Source organism: Pan paniscus, chromosome 5 (genome assembly GCF_029289425.2).
Source record: "Pan paniscus chromosome 5, NHGRI_mPanPan1-v2.0_pri, whole genome shotgun sequence".
In the NCBI taxonomy this organism is placed as follows: domain Eukaryota; kingdom Metazoa; phylum Chordata; class Mammalia; order Primates; family Hominidae; genus Pan; species Pan paniscus.
This window is the reverse complement of record NC_073254.2, coordinates 100018478-100042772: the sequence shown is the minus strand read 5'-3', so window position 1 is coordinate 100042772 and position 24295 is coordinate 100018478. Positions and strand designations below refer to the sequence as shown.

Below are 24295 nucleotides of genomic sequence, written 5' to 3'. Positions count from 1 at the left end.
AACTTTGGTCTGTCCACATCCTGACATCCTTTAAGGAAGTGAAAAATAAAAAGCTTCTATTTTGCTTTAGGCACTTTCTTTTGGGTTTTTCTGTAATATGTAATCAGATCTAATGCTAAATGATACAAATACTATGACAAAAAAGTACAAGACACCGTGAACATGTGTGTAATGGGGATCTAACCTTGTTATGGGAGTCAGAGTTTTCCTAAGTCATACATTTAAGGGAAAGTGGGTATTAGCTCTAGTCAGAGGTTGTGAAAGAGTATTCCAAGAGGGAGAAAGTTATGTGCAAAAGCCCTGAGTCAAGGGAAGCTTGGCTCTTTGGAGAAACAGAAGGAGGTCCTGATTAGCTTCCCTGTATACTAAAAGCAGAAGTGGTAAAGGAATGATAGGCATTCTAGATCACACTTTCATTAGGCAAGAAGAAAGATTTACAATGTTCTAAGCTTCTAGATGTGGAGGCTTTGGAGCTTCCTGAGAGTACTAGAAATATTAAGAGATTTTAAGATGAGAAATGCCATCATCTGACATGCAATTTTAAAAGATACTCAAAGTGCTGTGTGAGAATAAATTGTAGGAGGAAATAAATGGATGCAGAGAGATCAGTTAAGGGGTGATTGAGGCCAGGCACGGTTACTCACGCCTATAATCCCAGCACTTTGGGAGGCCAAGGCAGGCGAATTACGAAGTCAAGAGTTCGAGACCAGCCTGACCAACATGGTGAAACCCCATCTCTACTAAAAATACAAAAATTAGCCGGGCATGGTGGTGAGTGCCTGTAATCCCAGCTACTCAAGAGGCTGAGACAGGAGAATCACTTGAACCTGGGAGGCGGAGGTCGCAGTGAGCCAAGATCATGCCACTGCACTCCAGTCTGGGTGACAGAGCAAGACTGTCTCAAAAAAAAAAAAGAGGTGATTGAAGTTTGAAGTGTTTAAGGTGGGAGAGAAATGATGGAACTTTCGGTTAAACTATATGCAGTAGAGCTGAGGGAAGTGGAAAAAATCAAGATATATTTTGCAAACAGAATTAATAGGAGGTGGTCATGAATTGGATGTGTGTTGGAAGGGAGAATATTATAAAATGTCATTGATCACTTTTGGCATGTGTGGAAATAGGGAAATATGAAAGAAGAACAGATTGAGGGGAGGGGAAGATAGGTTTTTAACATGTTGATTTTCAAGATGCCTGAGTTACATTAAAGAGAAAGTACCACACAAGCTATGAGATACATGAGCTGGAAAGAAGATCTAGGTTGAACACATATATCTGAGAGTTATGAATGCAGATGGTAACCAATGCTATGAGAGTGCATGAAATAATTTAGGCAGGGCTCTCTGCTCCTCCTGTTTGACAGACAGCTGCATCGTCTCTTGCATTGCCAACCACATCCCTGAGACACCATGGGGAAAGTGAAGGTTGGAGTCAATGGATTTGGTTGTATTGGGCGCCTGGTCATCAGGGCTGCTTGTAATTCTGGTAAAGTAGATATTATCGCCATCAATGACCCATTCATTGACCTCAACTACATGGTCTACATGTTCCAGTATGATCCCACCCATGGTAAATTCCATGGCACCGTCAAGGCTGAGAACGGGAAGCTTGTCATCAATGGAAATCCCATCACTATCTTCCAGGAGCCAGATCCCTCCAAAATCAAGTGGGGTGATGCTGGCGCTGAGTATGTCATGGAGTCCACTGGCATCTTCACCACCATGGAGAATGCTGGGGCTCACTTGCAGTGGGGAGCCAAAAGGGTCATCATCTCTGCCCCCTCTGCTGATCCCCCCATGTTCATGATGGGTGTGAACCATGAGAAGTATGACAACAGCCTCAAGATCATCAGCAATGCCACCTGAACCACCAACTGCCTAGCGCCCCTGGTCAAAGTCATCCCTGACAACTTTGGTATCATGGAAGGACTCATGACCACAGTCCACACCATCACTGCCACCCAGAAGACTGTGAATGGCCCCTCCAGGAAACTGTGGCGTGACAGCCACAGGGCTCTCCAGAACATCATCCCTGCCACTACTGGGCTGCCAAGGCTGTGAGGAAGGTCATCCCTGAGCTGAATGGGAAGCTCACTGGCATGGCCTTCCGTGTCCCCACTGCCAACGTGTCAGTGGTGGACCTCACCTACCACCTGGAAAAACCTGCCAAATATGATGACATCAAGAAGGTGGTGAAGCAGGCATCAGAGGGCCCCCTCAAAGGCATCCTGGGCTACACTGAGCACCAGGTGGTCTCCTCCGACTTCAACAGTGACACCCACTCTTCCACCTTCAATGCTGGGGCTGGCACTGCCCTCAACGACCACTTTGTCAAGCTCATTTCCTGGTATGACAATGAATTTGGCTACAACAACAGGGTGGTGGACCTCATGGCCCACATGGCCTCCAAGGAGTAAGACCCCTGGACCACCAGCCCCAGCGAGAGCACAGGAGGAAGAAAGAGGCCCTCACTGTTGGGGAGTCCCTGGCACACTCATTCCCCACCACACGGAATCTTCCCTCCTCACACATTCCATGCACACCCCTTGAAGAGGGAGGGGCCCAGGGAGCCCCATGTTGTCGTGTACCATCAATAAAGTCCCCTGTGCTCAGCCAAAAATAATAACAATCATAATAGTTTAGGCAGAAAGGATAACATAAGTAAAAAAAAAACTTGTAAAGCAGCCAGAAATAATTGAATTTTAACATTCACAGGCCACAAAAAGAGGAGAAACCAACAAGGATGAGAAAGAGGGAACAGATATATAAATGATGTTACAGAAGTCAATGTTTTCCCTCAGTTGTTATTCACATTTGCTTTTGTGTATAGTGTGTATGGATTCTTCAGGTTCAAGACAGTTTCTCCAAGATCAGAGGGAGGTCATTCATCTTTGTGTGGTTCACAGGCAGGTGAGTCCTACTGCAAAGTTGCTGAGTCCATAAAATAATGGTTCATTTACTGGAAAGTTTTTAAGCATTTATTCACATATAACCATTTTCCTTAAGAAGCATTCCTGGATCATCGGGATGGCTGGTAGGAGATAGCTTCTGGAATCAACTAAATGCTTGCCTAGAACCAAGTATTTTTCTGATGTCTTGGGTTTTTAAAAGTAAGTCCTTGAAATACAGCCGGTTTCTTTCCTCTATCATGGTGAGTTTATTTCCTCTCGGGCTCTTTTTATCTTCTCCGACCCTGAAACCAGATTGCTCTTCAGTAATAGGAATATGAGAGCAGGGTGAAAAGGCATTCCCCATTAACACTTGGAATTTATTACCAGATTTCTTGGACCAAAGTTTGTTGATATCCATGAAGACGGAGATGTTAGAGTAGTAAGTGAAGGAAATCACAACTCAGACAATACTCAATTAAGAGTGACAAAACTTTTCTTGGTATAGCCAAGCCAGGAAAAACGGGCAGAACCACCATGGTTTGGCCCTCTTATCACTATATGCTTGAATGTATGACTAAAAGTGTGGGATATGGCCTTGAAACATGGCTATGTGAAGAGAGACTGGGCTAATGGCTTTGACCAGTAAATAATACAGATTGGGTGTACATATTGGGTGACACCAAAACAATGAATATCCAATGTAAGTAATTTGTAGTTGTCATTCTTAGGAAAGGAGTAGCATATGTACTTTAGAAATATGCATCAAGGGTTGCAAAGCTGAGAAGGCATTCTGATATATGATTCTGGTGGAGGTGGTGGCGGGTGAACCTAACTTATTCCCAGCATTCAATATGCCTAGTTGAAAATCATTATAATAAATTTAGTAAGAGACAAATAGCAAACTGGGAAAATATATTTGCAACATATGCAGACAAACTGTTAATAACTTTATTATATGAAGATGTCTTATAAATCAATAAGAAAAAGTAGACACAACTAATGGAAAATGTCTAAAGAATTCAAACAGGCAATTCCTGAAAGAAGGCTAAAATTGCAAGAAACATGATAATCTGTCAAGCAACAATGAAATATCAATCTTTACCTCTCAGACTGGGAATGATTACAAAGCATAAATTCAGTAAAGAGAATGGGGTGGGGAAATGAGCACCTTTTCATAAATTTTGGTGGAATTGTGAATTGGTACATTTCTGGAGGTTAAGTGGGCATGATGTGTCAAAATTTGTAAACTTAAAACCCTTTGACCAGGTACAGTGGCTCACACCTGTACTCCCAGCACTTTGGGAGGCCAAGGCAGGCAGATCACATGACACCAGGAGTTTGAGACTAGCCTACCTAACATGGTGAAACCCCATCTCTAATAAAAATACAAAAATTAGCTGGGTGTGATGGCACACACCTGTAATCCCACCTACTCGGGAGGCTGGGGCATGAGAATCCCTTGAACCCGGGAGGCAGAGGTTGCAGTGTGCCGAGACTGGGCCACTGCACTCCATCCTGGGCGAGACAGTGGGATGCCGTCTCAAAACAAAAACAACCACCTCTCCACCCCTAAAAAAAGTCCCAAACCTTTGACCCAGAAATTTCCCTTGTAAATATTTATGCTAAGAGTTATTAAACAAGTGCACAAAATTGCATATTGTGGATACTAATAGCCCAATTGATACAGTAGTTCAAATTTGAAACAATCTAAATGCTAATCTATAGGGTAAATGGCTACATAAATGAGTGTATATCCATATAATGGAATATTAAGTACTTGGTATTATGTTGAAAAGTATTCCTGATGTATTAAGTTTTTTAAAAAGCAGATTATAGAGTAGCATTACTTAAAAAAACCATCTGTGTTAAGAAAAAAAGGCTTATATAGGCATGTAAAATTTATTTAGAATGGGAGACAAAATTATGGGGGGGATTTTCATTTTGTTTCTTTTTTTGTTATTTTATCTGTGCTAATGTATTATCAGGATAATCTATGTCCATTTAAATAAAATAAAAATAATTCATACAAGCTAACAAAAAGGTAAACATCTTTAAAAGTTTGAATGAAACATATCTTGTGGAAAACATTGTAATTCCAAGTTAGTCAAGCACCTGTGTTATATGATGGCTATAACGTGGGGGAGGAGTAATGAGCAGAATAAAACAAAAGACTGGAACTAATAGTAGTTAGTGTTATCAAAAATTTTCTCCATTTTCTCTAAGTAGCATCCATGTAGCAAAATTTACTTCTAGAAGATTCAAAGTCTTTCTCTACAACTCTTTAATTAGGTTATTTCTTTTTACTCCTGACTCAACAGGCTTCCAGTTTCACTTTTCTTTGAAAGCAGAGGTTGCTGACAATATTACCAACATGGAAAGGTGGACTAGGAAAAAAAAGATGGATAGCTTGATTTATGTTGCTAACCTTGTATGGACTGTAGGACATTTAAAAATATTTTGTACTGGGTGTGGTGGCTCACTCCTGTAATCCCAGTGGTTTTGAAGGCCAAGGCAGGAGGATTGCTTGCAGGCAGGAATTTGAGACCAGCCTGGGCAACACAGCCAGTCCTCCTTCTCTATCAGCTATTTAGGAGGCTGAGGCAGGAGGATGAGGCAGGAGGATAGCTCGAGCCCAGGAATTCGATGTTGCACTAACCTATGATTGCACCACTGCAATCCAGCCTAGCTGATAGAGTGAGATCCTGTTTCTAAAAAGAAAAAAATATTGCTATTTTATACAAAAAAATTCATGATAAAATGTCCTCTCCTTTAGGTTTTGTAGGTAACTGTATCCTATTTGCATTTGATCCACATGAAAGAACTCTGTTCTCAAAGTTTGCAGATGCTGTTGTTGCTTGTATTTGCTTTTACTCTGTTATGATGCTACCAAGATTTTGGTTAGATGGCTGTTATTCTAGGTGGCAGACATGCGGGTTTCCCTCCCTTTGCACAACTAAACAAGGTAGGCTTTGGTTCTGGGCCGTCACTGGTATTTACAAACCACTTATTCATGCCAGGTAATAGGGTTCCAGATTGGGTAAGTTTTATGTTCTGGTTCTTGGTATATGTTTAGACAGCTTATAAATGTAAATAAACATTCTACTCTTACAGGTGGAGTGTGGACACGGTGATATCCGTGTGACCGCCATTCCCAGCTGAAGGTTATCTCATCTATGATTTTCTTATACGTGACTGGCGCCCCCTAGTGAATTAGGGACTTAAGTTGACCTCCACGGTAGAAGAAATATCAGGGAAATACCTGAAGCTGTTTTAACAATTTCTCCTTGTATTAAGTATTATGCTGCAGTTTTGCGTGTGTGAATGGAAGTATGGGTAGAGATCTGTTCTCCCTAAAAAGTCCAGGATTCCACAATATAGAAATAGTATCAAATTTTTAGGTGAAGCTCGAACTAATCCGAACTTTGTTAGATCATCACTGTAAATGAATGGGTATTTATCCACTCCCTAAATGAAGAGACTTGACTGGATTTCTTTTTTTTATATAGCTACTAGAATCTGTTACACATAATTTAGGATTGAGACTTGAGAAATTGTCATTCCAATCCAGAAAACTTTAGATTTGCAAATATATTTGACAAATTAATAAATTAACATTTTATTTGGTTAATTTCAAGAATAGGGCATTTAAAGAAGTCTGTGTTTGCTTTAGTTCGGCAATAAAGTTCCTGCCAGTCACAATAATCCTTATTATTCTCTGAAAGACATGTTATATTTTTGTCATCATAAATATTTATTAATTACTGTTTATAGCACTGGGTTAGGTACTCATTAAGCAACCAAAAATAATTCTTACCATCTAGGATGCTTCCAATATAAAATATAGACAATATATAACCAGGTCAATTGGGAAATAGATCATTTCAGTATGATAAAAGATAGTATTCACATTAACAGTGTGAAAAGGCAGGAACAATAAGACACTTGACTCACTGGTCTTTAAAATGTAGCATCCAAAATGAGCAAGTGGAGAAAAGGTTAAACAAGTAGGTGACACATTTAAAAAACAAGTAGATGAAAAGGTTATTGGACTATTCTCAAAAATCTTGTTTTATGTGAGAAACCATCAAATTATGAATTCCAAGTACTGTATTTTTTTTACTTTTCAAGGGTAGGCTCTCCTATACCTTATCTAAACAATTTTTCAAAATAGCCACAATTACTTTGTTTTCCTCTCTACACTAAATTGCCCTTTGCCTCTTGAGCGATTATCTTTTTCAGATTCACCTCAACTTCTTCAGGTTCAAGCGGACTTCACTTGTAAGCCCCTCTCGGTTCTCCCTCTTCTCTGAACTACTAATGGCCTAATTTAGCACAATTATATTGCTTTGTTCATTCCATGTATAGTAAAAGAGTCTACAAAACACATGCAAGCATTCATGCAATTATATGTTGATTTGTTCATGGGTCGGCCCCAAAGTCTATTCTCCATCGCTGAAGCATGGAAGACAAATACCCTTCACTTCTTCAGAGGCATAACACATGCACTTCTCTTGTCATGGTGACAGGCATGTGCTGGTGGAGGTCAAAGAAACAGGAACACAAGTGAAATCGAGGTGAGTGTCAGGTAAGGACCAAAGCACCACGCCTACCTCATCTTTGCCCACAGAACACCCATTCTTCCCGTGTCCTGTTTCCCAGGACGTATCCGGGGCGGATAAGAAGTCACCCGTGGGGAGGCGGTGAACTCCTCCGCAGGGGCCGATGCCCGGGACAGGGGCGGGGAAGGCTAATGAGGCGACTTGTGCGGGGAGGGGCCAAGGAGGGGCCCAGGTGTCCCGCTCCCGCTCGACCGCGCGCGCCTGCGCGAGCCCAGTTCGCGTCGCACCCTTGAGCGCAGCATCCCTACGCCCGCGAGTCCCAATACTAGGGAGGGAGGGAGGAGGGGCGGCCGGCCCCCCGCCCCCGCGCGCGGCCACGTGACGCCGGCTGAGGAGATTGGAGGGGCGGCTGCGCGAGGCTGCAGACTGGTGCAGCGCACTGTGCTGGCGGCTGGGCCTCCTCCACCTCCTCGTCTTTCTCCCGGGAACCTTGACGACGCCTTCCGCTTGGCCCTGCCTTCTGCCGCATCCCCGCCGCCGCGGCGCCTTGAGGAGCAGGAGAAGACGCGGCCGGGCCGCCGCCGTTAGAGGGGTTCCCGGCCGCCGCTCGCCCCGTCGGCCGCCACCGCCTCCGGGGTCAGCCCTCTCTCTGGGTCTCCGCTTTCTCCTGCCGCCAGCGCCCGCTCATCGCCGCGATGGGGCTCCTGGACTCGGAGCCGGGTAGTGTCCTAAACGTAGTGTCCACGGCACTCAACGACACGGTAGAGTTCTACCGCTGGACCTGGTCCATCGCAGGTAAAGCCGCTGACTTCCCCATCCTCGCTCGGTCCCCCGCGGGGGGTCACCGGCCCCTGGTCTCGCAGCGCCCGGGCCCGGCCCCACAGGCCCCCGCGCCCTGCGGCTTTCGGATGCTGCGGATCAGCGGAGGGGCCGGCGCGGGCACTGCGGTTGAGCACTGGTTAATCTGATCCGAATGTTAAGGCCTCCCCTCCCCCGACACTCGCAGGGTTTTCCTCTGAGCTCCCTCCATCTCTCATCAGCTCTCGGATGCGGGAGCTGACATATCAGATGGAGCCTGTGCAGCCAGGAGCTCCTCGCAGGAGCCGCCCCACCCTGTGCTCCCACATCTCCCGAGCTCGCCTCACTCTTCCCCGTGCACAGGATTCCTTTTAACATTTAGTCCTATTTTGTATGGAGAGCGGGCTGGGGAGGAAGGAGGGCTTCAGGGGCAGCTGAAGGTACAGGAGGTTTCTTCAGCCTCCTGGTCGCTTTGACAGAACCCTGCTAATCTTTTCTTCTATCTAGCTCCTTCATCTATAGTATAATTTGGACTGAAAAGTAAAATAATATTGTTTGGCTCCTTGAACCTTGAAGAATGTTAGTTTCCGAGGCATTTTCAACAGCAAATATGTTTGAAGTGATTGTCTATAATGGCTTTGCGCACTGCAGTGCAGTCAGGGGGAGGGGGAGGCCAAAACACCGGGGAAGAAATCAGTCTTTAGGAAGGGGGTCTCTACAGCAACACCTAGAGGTTGTCCCAGATGCCTACATATATACAGTTCTTAAATCAGCAAACTTTTCTTTAGCTGTTGCAGTTAATTTGGCAGGGCTGTCAATTGTTTGATTTATGCAGCTTTCCTAGCGTCCAACTGTGATATTATATTTTTACATTGTACTGTTTATTTCTTCATTTGCTTCGCTGCTTTTCATTTTAAAGCATTTAAAAGTCTTTGAAATCTAAAATAAGGTTTGAAGGATTTCAGAAATGATTTTACGAGGTCAATTTTTCTGGTCCTTTTGCAGTATCACACTGCATCCTATCAGTGAAGGATATTAACGTTCCATCTTATGACTCTGCCTTCCCTACTTCGAAATGAAAATGTACTCCTGTAGTTTTTGTGTTTATTGTTGTTAGAGTAAATTAGACAGATTAGACAGTGGTCACAGCATGAATGTAGTCCGATACATAGGGCTTATGTTGTGGGAAAAACGTATGCTGGAATTATTTTTGTGAGAGACAAAATGATTATTTGGCATTAATACTGCATTCACTTCTTTAGAAAAGTATGTTCTTTTTCAGAAGATCTCAACTTTGACACTGGGAAATAAGCTATTTAATAAGCCATTACAGCTGAAAATGGTTAAAAGGCAGTTTTCAATGGAGTGTTTCTTCAGGTTTTTTTTTGTTTGTTTCTATGTGCTATTACACTGATGTTACACTGTACCTGCAAAAACTGGGAAAGATGTGCCCTTCCCTTCACGTCTGTGATTTCGGTTCTTTAAACGTTGCATCAGGGCTTCCCATTACACAATTGTATAGAGCTGAACATCAGACAAGTTCTTTAGCAGGTAATTGCACTTCGCACACCTAGGAGTCAGACACTGTTGAGATACTCCAGTCTCCATATAGCCAGAGCCACACCCAGGAGTTCTCAGTCCTGTCATTCCTATCCTATCCCGGAGCTTTCCCATCTCTTGAGTCTCAGAAGGAAAAATTGAGGGCAAAGGTAGAATACACCTTTCTGTGATGGTGAATTCCTTCCTGATGATGTTTGTGTAAAAACACACACACACACACAAATGAAACAGGAAATTTTGTGCAATTGCCGCATGTGAAAGCTTGCTACGAGGCTTCGAAGGGCATATAAAATAATATAATATTGTGGGCCAAGCCTGAGAAGTGAGAGTAGCCCTAGAACACAAGTGACCTCTCACTAGCAGGCCGAAGGAAGGTATTTGCCTATGCTTTGACTATCCACTTACGAAACCTGAGACTGCTTCCTTGCTTTCTGTAATGAGCTACCTTATGTAGGCAGATGGTATTTCTTAACCAACAGAGAGGCTTAGTGGATATAGTCTGTTCTGCTGTACTGCTGTGTGAGGAGGAGTATTTTTCAGGTCCAGGCCGAATAGACCTGAAGTCTGTGGTGTCCCATTTACGTTTACTCTCCCTCATTCTATGCTCCTCGTGTTCCTTTTTTTTTTTTTTTTTTTTTTGGACTCATTCACTCTGCTCTGATTCCACCTCTCAGCATAATTTGATGAAAATCTGGGTGGGGGATATCAAAGTAGAAAAGTAGCTTATAAGATGAGGTTAAACAAAAGTTGGTGAGTCAAATGTTTGGAAAGAAGGGGAAACAGAAATGGGCGGGATAGAAAGATGGTCTTGAGAAATAGTGATGAGTGTGGTGAAAGGATGCAAATTATTGAGGGAGAGCAAGAAATGAGGTAGGCTCCTTGTCCTTGGCTGCTCTCATTCCTAGTGCTGTAGTTACATGCTTCTTTCATTCTTTTATTAATTCATTAAATGCCATTTTGTGCTATTATATCAAATGGTGCTTTAAATATTCAAACATATCCAAAGCAATGTCTGAAAACTGGGCTTTTCGGAGGCACATATGTAGCAAATACAAAATATGGTCCATAATAATGTTAACAACAAAAATGTTACTTTTACTATAGTATTAACACTTTGTACATTGGAATTGAAAGTTTGAAAGAGCTATACTTTTAGAAAAACAACAAAAATAATTTTTATTTCTCTATATTTGTAGACATTTTGAACGAGGAAATTAGCGTTGGTTTATGTTAAAGTATAGGCTGGTGTAGGACTTTATACTAGTTGTTAGTATTAGAGTAGGTATTCCATGTCATCATGTTAGTTTTTTTCTTCTATTCTTTCACTTCATGAGTACATTTAAATTATTAGGATTGGAGTCCTAGGCTCAACGTATACATCTAATAAAAGTTGTATATACATTTTTTAAACTGATGAATCTAAATATTCCCCAATCTATGAATACCCAACTTATCTACATTATTCATTTATTCATGCTTTTAATAAATGTTTAATAGCTTTTTTGCATACCTGACCTTTAGCGTATAAACACCCTAGAGAGTTAGTAGGATGCTTACGGTAAAGCCAGGTGTCTCCTGTGAGGCCATGTATCTTTTGAACATTTGTTTCTAAATAGCTGTTGTTCACAGGGTATGGGTGCTGTCTGTTGGTTGGGGGTGGTAATGATTGGCATTGGCCCTCTTTTCGCAGATACAGTACCCCACATTTTGGTGAAAAAAATTGTCTACTTGGTAGTTGCAGTTAGAACATAACTTGCTGGGTCCTTGAATTAACTTTGGAGGGGTCAGAAAGAAGGGATGAGTGGTACAGGAAGAGGGAGGAGAGCTGTAGGATGACGAAATGTGGAAGCCAGGCTTATGATACCATTTCTTTCCGTATTTACTTGCCATGTACAGGCACAGTTCTAGGCTCTGGAAAGGAAAGGAGGACACTTGGTCACTGCCCTCATGCAGCTTGCAAAGTCTAGGGGGTCACTGTCATTCCCCTTTCCTTGACATCATGGTCTGGAGGCAGTGTGATCTGTCAGACTCAGGACTAGCTGGGGCCTAGGGAAGATCAGAAAAGTCCTTCCCTGCTCTTTTCATCTCTACTTCTCCTAAGTGAAAAGAATATACAGTTGTTTTTAGAATATTTTAGCTGTTTCACCACAGTTTACTTCCCTCTACCCTTGAATGAGGAGTTGATGTGAGTACTGTCAGAGTATTTGGAGAGGCATACTAGGGCAAAAGGTGTCAAAGGCAAGGGGAACAGCTTGACTGAAAACCATGGAAACTGGGAAGGTGCTTAAGGGTCAGGCCAGTGAGTCATCCAGGTTTGATGAAGCTGGGGGCTAGTGGGAGGGGATGTTTAACTCAGCTCAAATAAGCTGAAGTAAAAGCAGGTTTGTCTTAGGGATTGCTAGGTCCCAGAGGAGCATGTATTTTAAATATTGTACAGTATGCTTACATTAATTTTATTATTCGTCACAGTTAATGTTTAGTTTTTCATCTATGTTATTATCTAAAATAGGTTTATTTGTTTGGCTTAGCCTGGTAACGCAGTTTTCTTTGAATGTTTCTTTGAGAAAAGACATTCTGAGTCCAAGTTGTAGGCAGCTAATTAAAAAAAAAAAAAGGAAAGAAAGAAACATCACCAGCTCCTAACATGGGATCTCCCTTGGTCACTGTTTTCAGTGACGTCCTAATTATCCTTTACTCATAAGCTCCCTGAAGCCTCTGGGATGTCCATGCCATTTTATGGTTTTTTGTTTTGGTTTGGTTTTTATTGTCTTTTCCTTCACCAGTTTGATTTTTGGTGGCAGACTGCTAGAGTTTAATAGCTAATGCTCTTATCCATTCCCCAATGATAGCATAAAGTAAAACATCCTATTGCAGATGGAATTCCAGGAGGGTGAACAATGCAGATTCTAAAACGGGTGTCAGGACACAGTTTTAACTATTTTAACTTAGATTCTTTGGCTTAGGAAGACAAAGTTTTAAGAATTATGCAGATAATTATATCAGATGGCACTTTTGTAAACTTAAGAGCCACAGAGCACTTGGTCATCCTTTAAAAATTCAATTTGTTTTCTTATTTTTTTGCTCAAGTCCTGTGGATAATGTCACCTGTAAATGATTTAACATTATTAACGTAAGTATTTTCATTTATTAAGCCACTTATTATTCTGAATTAGGCATATATTAGCACACCGAAATGAGTAGTGTAACAGTCTATCTTTTTTCACTTTAGATGTTTTTTTTCGTCTTCATTATCAGGACATTTTGCCTGTTAACAAACGAAGGTACTATTGTTTTATTTTCCATTAGAATATATATTTTAAAATCACGTGGGTTTGGATTTCAGAAAGAAGATGGGAGGAAACACATGGCCTTTTAAAGCCAAGGTCCACATTAACTTTCTTGCTTGATCCTTCAGTATTCCCCTGCCCAAAGACCTGCAGCTCTAGCCAACTGGCATAACTCACTGACCCTTAAGTAAAATGTGTACATGTCCACCTTTATGTTTCTCATCCCACCATTCCCCTTGCCTTTACCCACCTTTTCCCTGTTTACCTCTCCAGATACCTTTTACCAGAACCCAGTACAATAGTCCTCCTTTGCAAAGCCTTTCTTGTTTATGGTACCCTGGAGCAAGTTGTTGTCTCACAGGAGCTCATTGTCTTTAGGAATTACTCACGTATTTCCTGTGCCATTCCTTCTATGACCCTAGTGTCAAACTGTTTAAACTTTCGTTATTATTTACCACTTCACTCCTTTGTATCTTTCTCTCCAACATCAGAGATTATCACATATATTTGTTGATATGATATGTATCAGGAGATGACCCTCTTAATCTAGCATAATTTTGAATCATGATATATTGTGGTTGCTAAACATGAATAAGGCTTTAGACCACACTAAATTACAGAAGGTTTTTGTTTTTGTTTTTCATAGAGTGGGGATTTCACCATGTTGCCCTGGCTGCTCTTAAACTCCTGGTGTCATGTGATCTGCCCACCTCGGCCCCACAAAGTGCTGGGATTACAGGCACAACTGTGCCCGGCCAGAGAGTTTTTTAAAAGAATGATATTTTTTATGAGTTGGTCATTAATTCAGTTGCTGTTCACTAAATTTAATGAGTAAATCAGGCCATTAAGTCATTTAGAAGCACAAAACAGATAAAAAATGAAGATTCCAAGACATATAAAATCAGATATGATTGTTCTCTTCATTGTCTGTGCAGAAGCATTACCTTGTGTGGAAGTGAGGAGGGCAGTGTGGTATAGTGAATGGGAAGAATTCTGGACTGGGATTTAGATGACCTAGGTTTTAGTCCTGGTCTGCTGCTGATTTGCTCTGAGAGTTTGGACAAGTTCCTTTGCCTTCCCAATTCTCAGCATTGTTCTTCTGTAAATTAAGAGGGTTAAATTAGGTAATCTGTAAGGTCCTACCTGACTCTAAAAGTCTAGATATAGATATCACTTTCCTTATTCTTGGAATAGGTAAAGCAATTTCAAATAAATGTACATTTATCAGGGATTCAGAAACCTCATTCTTTGTAGTAAATAAAATTTTTTTCCAGCAAAACTGTTATCAACACTGCCTAAATAGTACAAATAACAGATTCTTATTTAGTCCTTTTTACTTTTTAAAATTTGCTTTATAAGAAATAGGTAGAGGAATAGAGCAACAAAAGTATAGAGATATTTAAGCGTCTGTTTTGAAATAACATTGCTTTTGTTGCTGTAACACTATACCTGTTTAATTATCTGGATTCCTTGAATAACCAAGAGCCAACTATTTTATCGAAAACAGTAGCAATAATATTAAAGAATAAAATTATCTCAATTATATATTACATTTATTTTGTGATACTCAGCTTTTGAGGATGGCATATTATGTCGTTTTAGGCAAGTTATTCATGACTCTTTGGGTCTCTTATTTCTACCTGCGCTGTGAGAGGGTTGAACTACATAACCTTTAAGGCTTAGTTTATTGAATCCTTATAACATCTCCTAAAACAGCAGCCTAGATATCAGTCTAAACTCAGTCTTCATATTTTTCCAATAGAAAATGTGAAATTTTAACATACATCATTACAAATGATTTTCTATTATAAACACTTTATATATGAGCATTGTTTACTTAAGTTTGGAAGTATGGCTTAAGATTTTTGTAAAATTGATAAAAATATGTAGGTCTTACAGAAGAGAAAACAAAAGAAACTAAATGGTTTTGATATAAGTATGTTCCTTAACTAATCAAAATACAAATTTTTAAAATCTTTTGCCATATATTTTTCTTCATGAAATATTACCATTTGTAAACAAATACCTTAGTATGATGTTTTATTTATGATTATATTGTATTAGAGTAAAATTTTTGGAATTTGAAAGACAAATGCATTAGTCCACTGAGGAAATCAGTTACTCACTGTCAGGTATAATCACATAAAAGCATTTGTGATTTTGAACTGCAGAATTCCAAGGAACAAGCTTTTCTGTTTTCATTTTTATTCACTTATCAAACAAAAACTTGAGCACAGATGTGTGTTTTTAACTAATTTTATATATTTTTTCACACATGTACATAGCAGCATTATTCACAGTAGTGAAGAGGTGGAAACGACCCAGATGTCCATTGTTGGATAAATGGATAAACGCAACGTGGTATATACATACAATGGAATATTATTCAGTCTTAAAAAGGAAAGAAATTCTGACATGTGCTACAACATAGATGAACCTTGTTACTAAGTGAAATAGTCTAGTCACAAAAAGATAATTATGTATGTGGCATTATGGTTCCACTTATATGGACCCTCTGCTGTAGTCAAATTCAGGCTGGGCCCAGTGGCTCATGCCTATAATCCTAGCACTTTGGGAGGTGGAGGCTCAAGGATCACTTGAGCCCAGGAGTTCAAGACCAACATGGGCAACAAAAAAATATTAAAAATTAGCCAGGCCTGGTGCCATATGCCTCTAGTCTCAGCTATTGAGAAGGCTGAGGGAGAAGGATCACTTGAACCTGGGAGGTGAAGGCTTCAGTGAACCATAATTGTGCCACTGCACTCCAGCCTGGGTGACAGAGTAAGATCCTGGCCCAATAAATAAATAAATAAATAAATAAATAAATAAAGTAGTCAAATTAATAGAAACAGAAAGTAGAAAGGTGTTTGCTAGGGCCTGGGGAGAAGGAGAACTGATGACTTGTTTAATAGGTATAGAGTTTCAGTTTTTCAAGATAGAAAAGTTCCAGAGATTCACAACAATGTGGATATGCTTAATGATAGTGGACTGTACACTTAAAAATGATTAAGATGGTATATTTTATGTTATGTGCTTTTCTTTTTACCGCAATGCAAGAATTTCATATATTATAAAATTAATACATTAGCACCTGTAGAAATGATCTCTTCAGTGCTCAATGGTAAAACAGTCAATTCTTCTTTATTTTTTCAATTTAAAGTAAATTGACTTTATAAAGAGACTATATAGCTGTTGGCTTAAAAAAAATCCGAGTGGCTAGAAAGTAGCAAATAACAAGAAAGAAAACTTTAGCTTTGTATTTTGCTTTATGGTTTTACAAACAACTTCAAAATAACTCTGGGAGATAGGCCTTGAAGGCATTTTTTCCATATATTTAGAAGTCCTTGAGATTTACAGAAGTTAAGTAACTTTTGTAGGTGGTCACTATAGTGCAAATGAATGTGCATGGGTTGTTTTGTCCCTAGCCCAGTGCTCTTGTCTTCCCGTCACACTAGCCAAGCAAGAAAGAAATAATCAGGCCTGTAATCTATGTTTCTCTTTTATTTTACCTTTTCTTTTACTGTTATCTACAAAGTATCACTGTTTAGAATACTAAATCTGAACAAAGTCATAATATTACCAAAGATCATCTAAAGAAAGACATCTAAATATTCAAAGGTGCTATAAAGGCTGGTGTATGAGATTAAACTACAAAGTGATATTTATTCATATACTATATACATACACAAGTATGTGAATATATGTAGAATACAAAATGTGATATTTAGCCTGAGAAGATGGTTAACTTCCATATGATGGTGTAGGATTGTTTTAAAAAAGTGTATTCAAAGTGAATTATGAAAGTATTTGCCAAATTGCATAATACAAGAGCTAGAAACTTGTTAGTGAAAGGATAATGAAATTCATTCAGGACTAACAGTATTTTACCCAGTGGCTATTCAACTTATAGAACTGTTAGAGTCAAGGGAAGATGTTGGCTAAAGTTCCCATTAACTCACACACACACACACTCTAATGGTATCTTCCATCTTTTTTGCTAAAGGGAAACACCATTTCAATTTTCTTAAAGCTTTGAGTTCATTGGCAGCATTGGGTGGATGGTTGAATTTGGAACTCCCAGATTAAGTTTTATGACTACTTTTTCTGAGAAGCCCAGCAAAATTGGAAACAGGGAGAGAAGGAAACTGCTTGTATTCTGATCTTGGCTTCCAGGAAACGAGGCAACATTCTTCAGCTCTCTCTCTCGAGATATATTTTCTCCCTTGAAATTGACTCCTTTTCCCCTATGAACTGGCTTTTATGAATAGGCCATTTTCTGAAGTCATGAATTTGGACATCACCTGCACTTGGGCATGGTGGCTCACGCCTGTAATCCCAGCACTTTGGGAGGCCGAGGCGGGTGGATCATTGAGGTCAGGAATTTGAAACCAGATATCATCTGCACATGATGAAACTCACTACCATTTATTGAGCATTTAGTATAGGACCATTTTAAGATGCTGTAGTACTGTATTTGATACACCTTATATTTAATTTTCAGATCATCTCTATAAGTTAGATATTATTTAACCATCTATAGATGAAGAAATAGACTCAAAGCTACATAGCTAGAAAGTAACAGAGTTGGAATAGGATCAAGATCTTTCTCCTTCCCAACAGTGACCTTTTTATAATGCAACATAGCCTACTTATTTATTCAATAAATACCATTTTATTGCCCAGTAATAATAGTGAACATTTATTGGATGCTTACTAAGTGTCAGGCACTGTGTCCAGTGTTTTATATGTATTATCACATTTAGTCCTCATATTCCATTGGGCTCGGTACCGTTATTATCCCCATTTTCCAGTTGAGTAAACTGACTTTCCCTGAACCTGATTCATCTAATACTAACCCTGTCAAATTAAATCCCAGGGTAACCAGCCTTCAGCTTGAATCACACATTGATTCTCTCATCTGTGTTAACTGTCTTTTCTCCTTTACAGCTTCTGAATGTGTTCTTATTTTTTGCTTGCTCTAGGAAATTTTATAATTTCTCTCACTTTCTTCCATTATTATGATCTCTATTCAGGCAAACTTGCAACGAAAATTCTTTTTCCCTCTGCTTTTTAACTCTGTCCTCCATTCTTTCAGGCTCTTGGGTAACTGTTATAGAACTGAGTTAGAGGAAACATCTTGTTTTAACCCTGTGCTGAACGACTCTCAGGGCACCTGCTCCCTCATACCTTGAGACATTGCAGCTTTCCCCTCTTTCACTGGTGAAGGTCTCTGTTCCCTCCTGTCTGCCCATCACATTCTGACTTCTTTGCCATTTTTTAGCCCAGCCTCTGTCTTGTCTACCTCTGCATTCTGCAAAAGCTGCCCTTTCCTCCCATTCATCCAGGTGCTCTTCCAAACTCAAACCTTCCATCCTCTTTTTTGAGTACATAGGGGTTAGAACAGAAATTTTCCCTGCTAATCATGCTGACTATACAGGAAACTGATCATACTATTCTTCACCCACCACCTTCAGGATCTGTTTGTTTCTAGAGTGTGTCTCAGATTGTTCATTACCTGCCTCATTTGTCCAGTTGTATTTGAAGGGCCCTTCTCTTCTAGTTCTGCCTTTTTCACCTCACTGATAGACATGGCTTGAGGAATATATTACGCATCGTATTTTAGATTTGAACCTAGGAGAGGCCTTTAAGATGTATAGAGTTTACTCTGTTTGTTAGAAATAAGCTCTTTCCCAGACTCTTCTTGACAACCGTTGTCTACAGTTTTCATTGAAAATTTCTTTTAACAAATGTTTTGAAGACTCTTACATACCTGACATTGTTAACAGAGATACAGCAAGGAACAAGGGCTGTAGCATTGGCCCTCGTGACATTTATAAGAAATGGAGGAAGACATTGACTATTTCCTTAAGAAAAAGACTGCAGTTACCCTTTGGGGTACTTGCAGTGTACAGTGTGACATACTAATAGGTAACCTTTTTGTGTAATCAGTAAAGGCAAATGGATTTTTAATATCACTTAGTATATTAGTGGTGATCAGTAGCCAGATGTTTAAAAAAAAGGAATTAATTTGCAACTGTTGGTTTTAACAAATTAAAGGATGGATAGTTTTAGGGAATAGTATAGTACAGACTTCTTGGTGTCTTGAATATACTCCTGAAGCTGCTCAATATTTAGCGATTGTTAGACTTGTGTTCTTCTTTTGTTTATGGTAGATTAAACAAATATAGATGGTTTTAGAAGATGAGGAAGTGGCTGATTTATTCAGATAGAATCTAGGAAGAAATCAAGTCAACTTTATTTTGTGACTTAATTACATGTTAAAGTAGGCTCACATTTCTGAGTAGACCAGAGCAGTGCTCCTTAGACTTTAATGTGTAAAGTCACTGTGGAATCTTATTAAAATGCAGATTCTGATTTAGCAGTTCTGGGGTGAGGCCTGAGATTCTGCATTTCTTGTAAGGTTCCAGGTGATGCTTTTCTGCTGGTGCATGGACTCTACTTTGAATAACAAGGGAATGGAGTATTCCTAATTTGTTTTGCAATCTACTGCTGTGTACTGTTAGGGAAAAAGAAGAAGTTTTAAACATGCTTAAGTTATTAATGTAAAAATCAAATGCTAGATGTATTTAGATTTAATTGTTTTTTATCCTAACAGGAATTTTGTGTGTCTTCTAGAACCGTATTATATTGATCAGTAACTGTTGCTCATTTTACCTGAATCAAAAGGGCCAATGATTTGGTTAATCTTATTATCACCTTCACTTTACACATGCGAAAATAGTGGCTCTGAGTTTCAGGTTCATCATCATGGGGCTAGAAAATAAATGACAGAGCTAGAATTTAGGTTTTTAATTCAAGTCTTGTCCCTCTGCCTGTATCAAGCTGCCTCTGCTCCATGTGACTCCCCTTGCCATCATCTAAGATGATTTCCTACTGTATTCTTGTATACCTTTTCTTTAGTTCTTCTAGGGGTTTGGGTGTTCTAAAATTTTTTTAATTACTGTTTTTTCTTTTGGGAGATTATAGTAAAACTTTATTAGCTTAGCTTACTTGGGGAAGATAGTTCATTCTGACTGGTGGAGATCCTGATTTGCAAAAAGCTTTAAAAGAAATCAGAAAAAAATTGGTCTATTAGAGGTTTTTAAGGAAGTTGCTTTAATAAACATACTGATAATTTGTTGTAAGTATTAATTATAGTTGTTTGTATATTAAGTAGAAGTTACCTGGGTTAGTTGAAAACTATTAGATTACAGGCATTTTATTATTTATTAAAATCTGGTTTATATTGTCATGAAAAGGAGTTTTTAAAAATAGCCTCTCTAAATAATTTTAAAAATCAGAGTGAGAATTTGTATGTATTTTATCTCCTGAATAAATAAATACAGAATTATAAAATGTCTTCTCAGTCTATGTCATAAAATGTTTTTTTATTCTCAGTGTAAACTCTTCTAAGTTTAATTATTCATGGTAATTTTTATTTAATTTGGTTTAACTTTTCTCTTTGAAGATAGAGGAGGATTTAGTGGTTGATCAGTGTCAATAATAATGAAATGCCAAAAATTATTGAACTCTGATACTGTGTCAGATGCTGTATACATGTTGTTCTATTCCTCACAACAGCCCTACTATCATCTATAAGGCCAGGGGCATTAAGTAACTTCTTGGGTTTATTCAGCTGGTAAGTGAGGAGTCTAATGCTGGTAAGTCTGATTTGAGAGTCCATATTCAGAATATAGAACTCTCTAGGTTGAGAAGAAAAATCCTGGAAGACATTGAGGGGCTTGACTTTTAAGGGGAGGGGCTCGGATTATCTCTGACATGAGACATACTTTGTGAAGATGTAAATTTGGGAGAGAATAGGCTGCAGCAGAAGGGAATGCATGATGTCGTGGTATCCATGTGTGCTAGGAACCTTCGCATACTTTGGTTCATTTAGTTATCACATCTTAACCCTATGAAGTAACTATTTCCTCATTAAAAAAAGAAAAAGGAAGAACAGTTGGTTTTCCAGCTATAGATTCTGTTCTGCACCCTTTCCTTTTGGAAATTTCTCGATCTTTGTGACATGGTTTTCCCTTTTCCTGCCTCTCTGGCTTATTTGCTGCCATTTCACCCACTCATCTTCAACTGTCCTCAGAGTCATTCCTTTTTCATGTTATTCTCTCACTGCACATGCTCCTTCCCTTGTGACCTCAAACTCTGGTGTGATTGTCATTGTCAGTGACCCCTCTGTGTGTCCACAGCCCTGGCAGTTCCTCTGCAGCTCCAGAGGCTACTGGACGCCTCCACCTAGCTGTCCCAAAAGTAGCTCAGATGCGAGATGTTTTACATTCACCTGATCAGTTTCTCCCAGATCTGCTCCTCTTCCTTTACTCTGTTCTGGATCATGACTTCACTGTCTGTGTTGCCAGATAGACCAGAAATCTGGGAGTAATCCTGAACTTTTCTTTGACTCTCTTCTCTCACATCCACAACAGTCATGGAGTCTGTAGATTTTACCCACGAAACCTTCGTATCTACCTATCCTGTTCATTGCCAGCGCAGCTCCCTGACCCAGGTTTCCATCATTTCTTATGTCCTAGTGGTCTCCAAGTCTGCCTGCCTGTCAGAATCACCTGGGGGAGCTCAGATCATAGTGTCCAGTCCCACCCGCAGAGATTTCGATTCAGTAGGACCTGGGAATCTATAATTTTAGCAAGCACATGATTCTTACATGGGTAGTCTAGTGGTAGACAAGTATTGAGAACCACTGATGCAGTTGGTTTTCCTGCCTCTTGACATATCCCCTTCCCCTCAGTCCACACCCCACTGCCTCTACCATGATCTTTTGAAAGCCAAAACTGGCTGGGTGTGGTGGCTCATGACTGTAATCCCAGCACTTTGGGAGGCTGAGGTAGGTGGGTTGCTTGAGCTCAGGGGTTCAGGGCCAGCCTGAGCAACATGGCGAATCTTCGTCTCTACAAAAAACACAAAAATTAGCTGGGTGTTGTGGCATGCACCTGTAGTCCAAGCTACTTGGGTGGCTGAGGCACGAAAATCGCTTAAGCCCTGGAGGTGGAGGCTGCAGTGAGCTGAGATCATGCCACTGCATTCTAGTCTGGGCAACAGAGCCAGACCCAGTCTCAAAACAAACAAACAAACAAACAAACAAACAAAAACAATCAAATATCTCTTCATTATCTACATGATAAATTCCAGCATCCTCAGTGTAGTTTGTAAGACCTCCTAGGGGATAATCACAGTCATTTCCTGCCCTCTTCCTTTGTATATATCCTCTCCATCATGTCTGCTTAGTTTCCAGATTGTTTTATTTCTTGCTTCTGGGCTGTTTATACATTTACTTCTCTCAGGGTATTCAGATATTCTCATTTGCATATATCTTGTCATTGTACTAAGGGAACTTTTGTAGGTCTTTCTAATTCTGCCCCCTGAAAAAAGACTTTTCTCCCTGTCTGCTTGTCAAATTCCTCTTCTTTGAAAAAAAGTTCAAATGTCTGTGTTTATACCCTGCCTTCTCCCCTTTTCTGTCCTACCACTGTTCATAAGACACTCCTCTGACATAACACTCATCACACTGCATAGCAGTTGAATTCTCATGTCTGTCTCTTCCTCTGCTAGTGGAGCATTGAGAGGTCAGGGACCAAGTGATCTGGCCAAAATCACTTTGCTGCAAAGGAGTAGTATATGACTTTGGAGTATATGACTTACCATCTATTCCACCATGCTATGTGATCTTAAGATAAAAATCAGATTTAAGAATAAAAACTTATTGGTGGAAGATATTCAAGGGAAACCCCATTTCAGGTGGACTCTTTTTTTTTTTTTTGAGAAGGAGTCTCTCTCTCTCTGTCACCCAGGCTGGAGTGCAGTGCGTGATTCCAGTTCACTCCAACCTCCACCTCCCGGGTTCAAGCAATTCTCCTGCCTCAGCCTCCCGAGTAGCTGGGATTACAGGCGCACACCACCACGCCCGGCTACATTTTTTTTGTATTTTTAGTAGAGACAGGGTTTCACCATGTTGGCCAGGCTGGTCTTGAACTCGTGACCTCAAGTGATTCGCCTGCCTCGGCCTCCCAAAGTGCTGGGATTACAGGCGTGAGCCACTGCACCCGGCCCCCTCATTTTTTATAAAGGAATAATACGCAAATAGTAAAATTGACTCCTTTTAGTGAACAGTTTTTGAGTTTTGACAAACACATAGTTACATAATTATTACGTAACCTTTTAATAAAGATAAAATTGTATGATTGCTGAACACATTAAATCAGTCCCTCTTGGCATAAGCTTTAAAAATCAGTATCAAAATATTTTCATTACAAACTATTTATTAACTCTTTAAGGGTCCACAAGGGTTAAGGTGTAATGTGCCTTAGTAATTCTCATAATTAAAATAAAGGCTTTTGCTCCTGAGCTCAATTTGCTATGATATTTGGCTTTAGATTTGCTTAAATTTCGTTCAAAACTATGATGGGAAACCCATTACCAAAGGAGACAACTCCTTCTGTGTACAAAAGGGAAAGACCCACTGGTTAGAAATTTCCTGAATTCAGGTGAAATTTACTTTCCTATAACTTATGTTGGTTCTAATTCCGCTCTCTGAAAATGGAAATTAAATCTGATTTCTCATAAGTTCTCTTAGTATTTGCTGAGGCCTCTTTCTCTTTTCCAGGCTTTAGTCTTTAGTCTTTTTCCCTTATTCTGTGTCATGGCTTTGAAGCATTCATGATCCTGGCCCAAGTCTGCCAGATGCTGCACCTAATGAAGTGTAAGACTTGGCTCCTTTGAGTAACTCTTGTCATTCTTTCTATTGAGGGAACTTTTAAAAGTCTGTCTTATTTTCTTTCCCTTGAAAGAACAGTCTTAAAATATAGCATTTGTATCTATAATTCAGAAAAAAATCGATGGGAAATTCTCTCCCTTAAGATTAAAGTACATGGTGATTGAGTAGTGCCTACAACAGCTGCTAGGTTACACGAGGCTCTTGCTTTACCTGCAGTGGCAAGTCTCTTGACCTCTCTGAATCTCATTTTTAAGATAAAGGGATCATTTCTAAATCTAAAATTTTATGATTCTAGTTTAGGTAAAGGTTTACATGATAACGTGAAAGGCTTAAAATGGTTAATAGGCTCAAAATAAGAGCAAATTTATTAACACATGAAGGTACAAACATGTTAATAAGCATATTAATAGTATAAAATATAAAAATAATTTGATAAACAAATTTGATAATTTGATAAATTTGA

At 39.7% G+C, this 24295-nt stretch overlaps 1 protein-coding gene and 1 pseudogene across 1 annotated transcript in view; both read left to right on the top strand.

Annotated features, from left to right (window-relative positions):
• The first annotated feature begins 1406 nt into the window (after positions 1–1406).
• Positions 1407–2460, top strand: LOC100968692 (glyceraldehyde-3-phosphate dehydrogenase-like; annotated as a pseudogene).
• A 5328-nt stretch (positions 2461–7788) lies between these two features.
• The window catches only part of ELOVL4 (ELOVL fatty acid elongase 4), a 32822-nt gene continuing 16315 nt past the window's right edge, over positions 7789–24295 (top strand). The window contains exon 1 of the mRNA XM_003816367.7: positions 7789–8241. Within this exon, the coding sequence (XP_003816415.2) occupies positions 8142–8241 (100 nt within the window). The 5' untranslated portion in view covers positions 7789–8141. The remainder of the gene's footprint in view (positions 8242–24295) is intronic.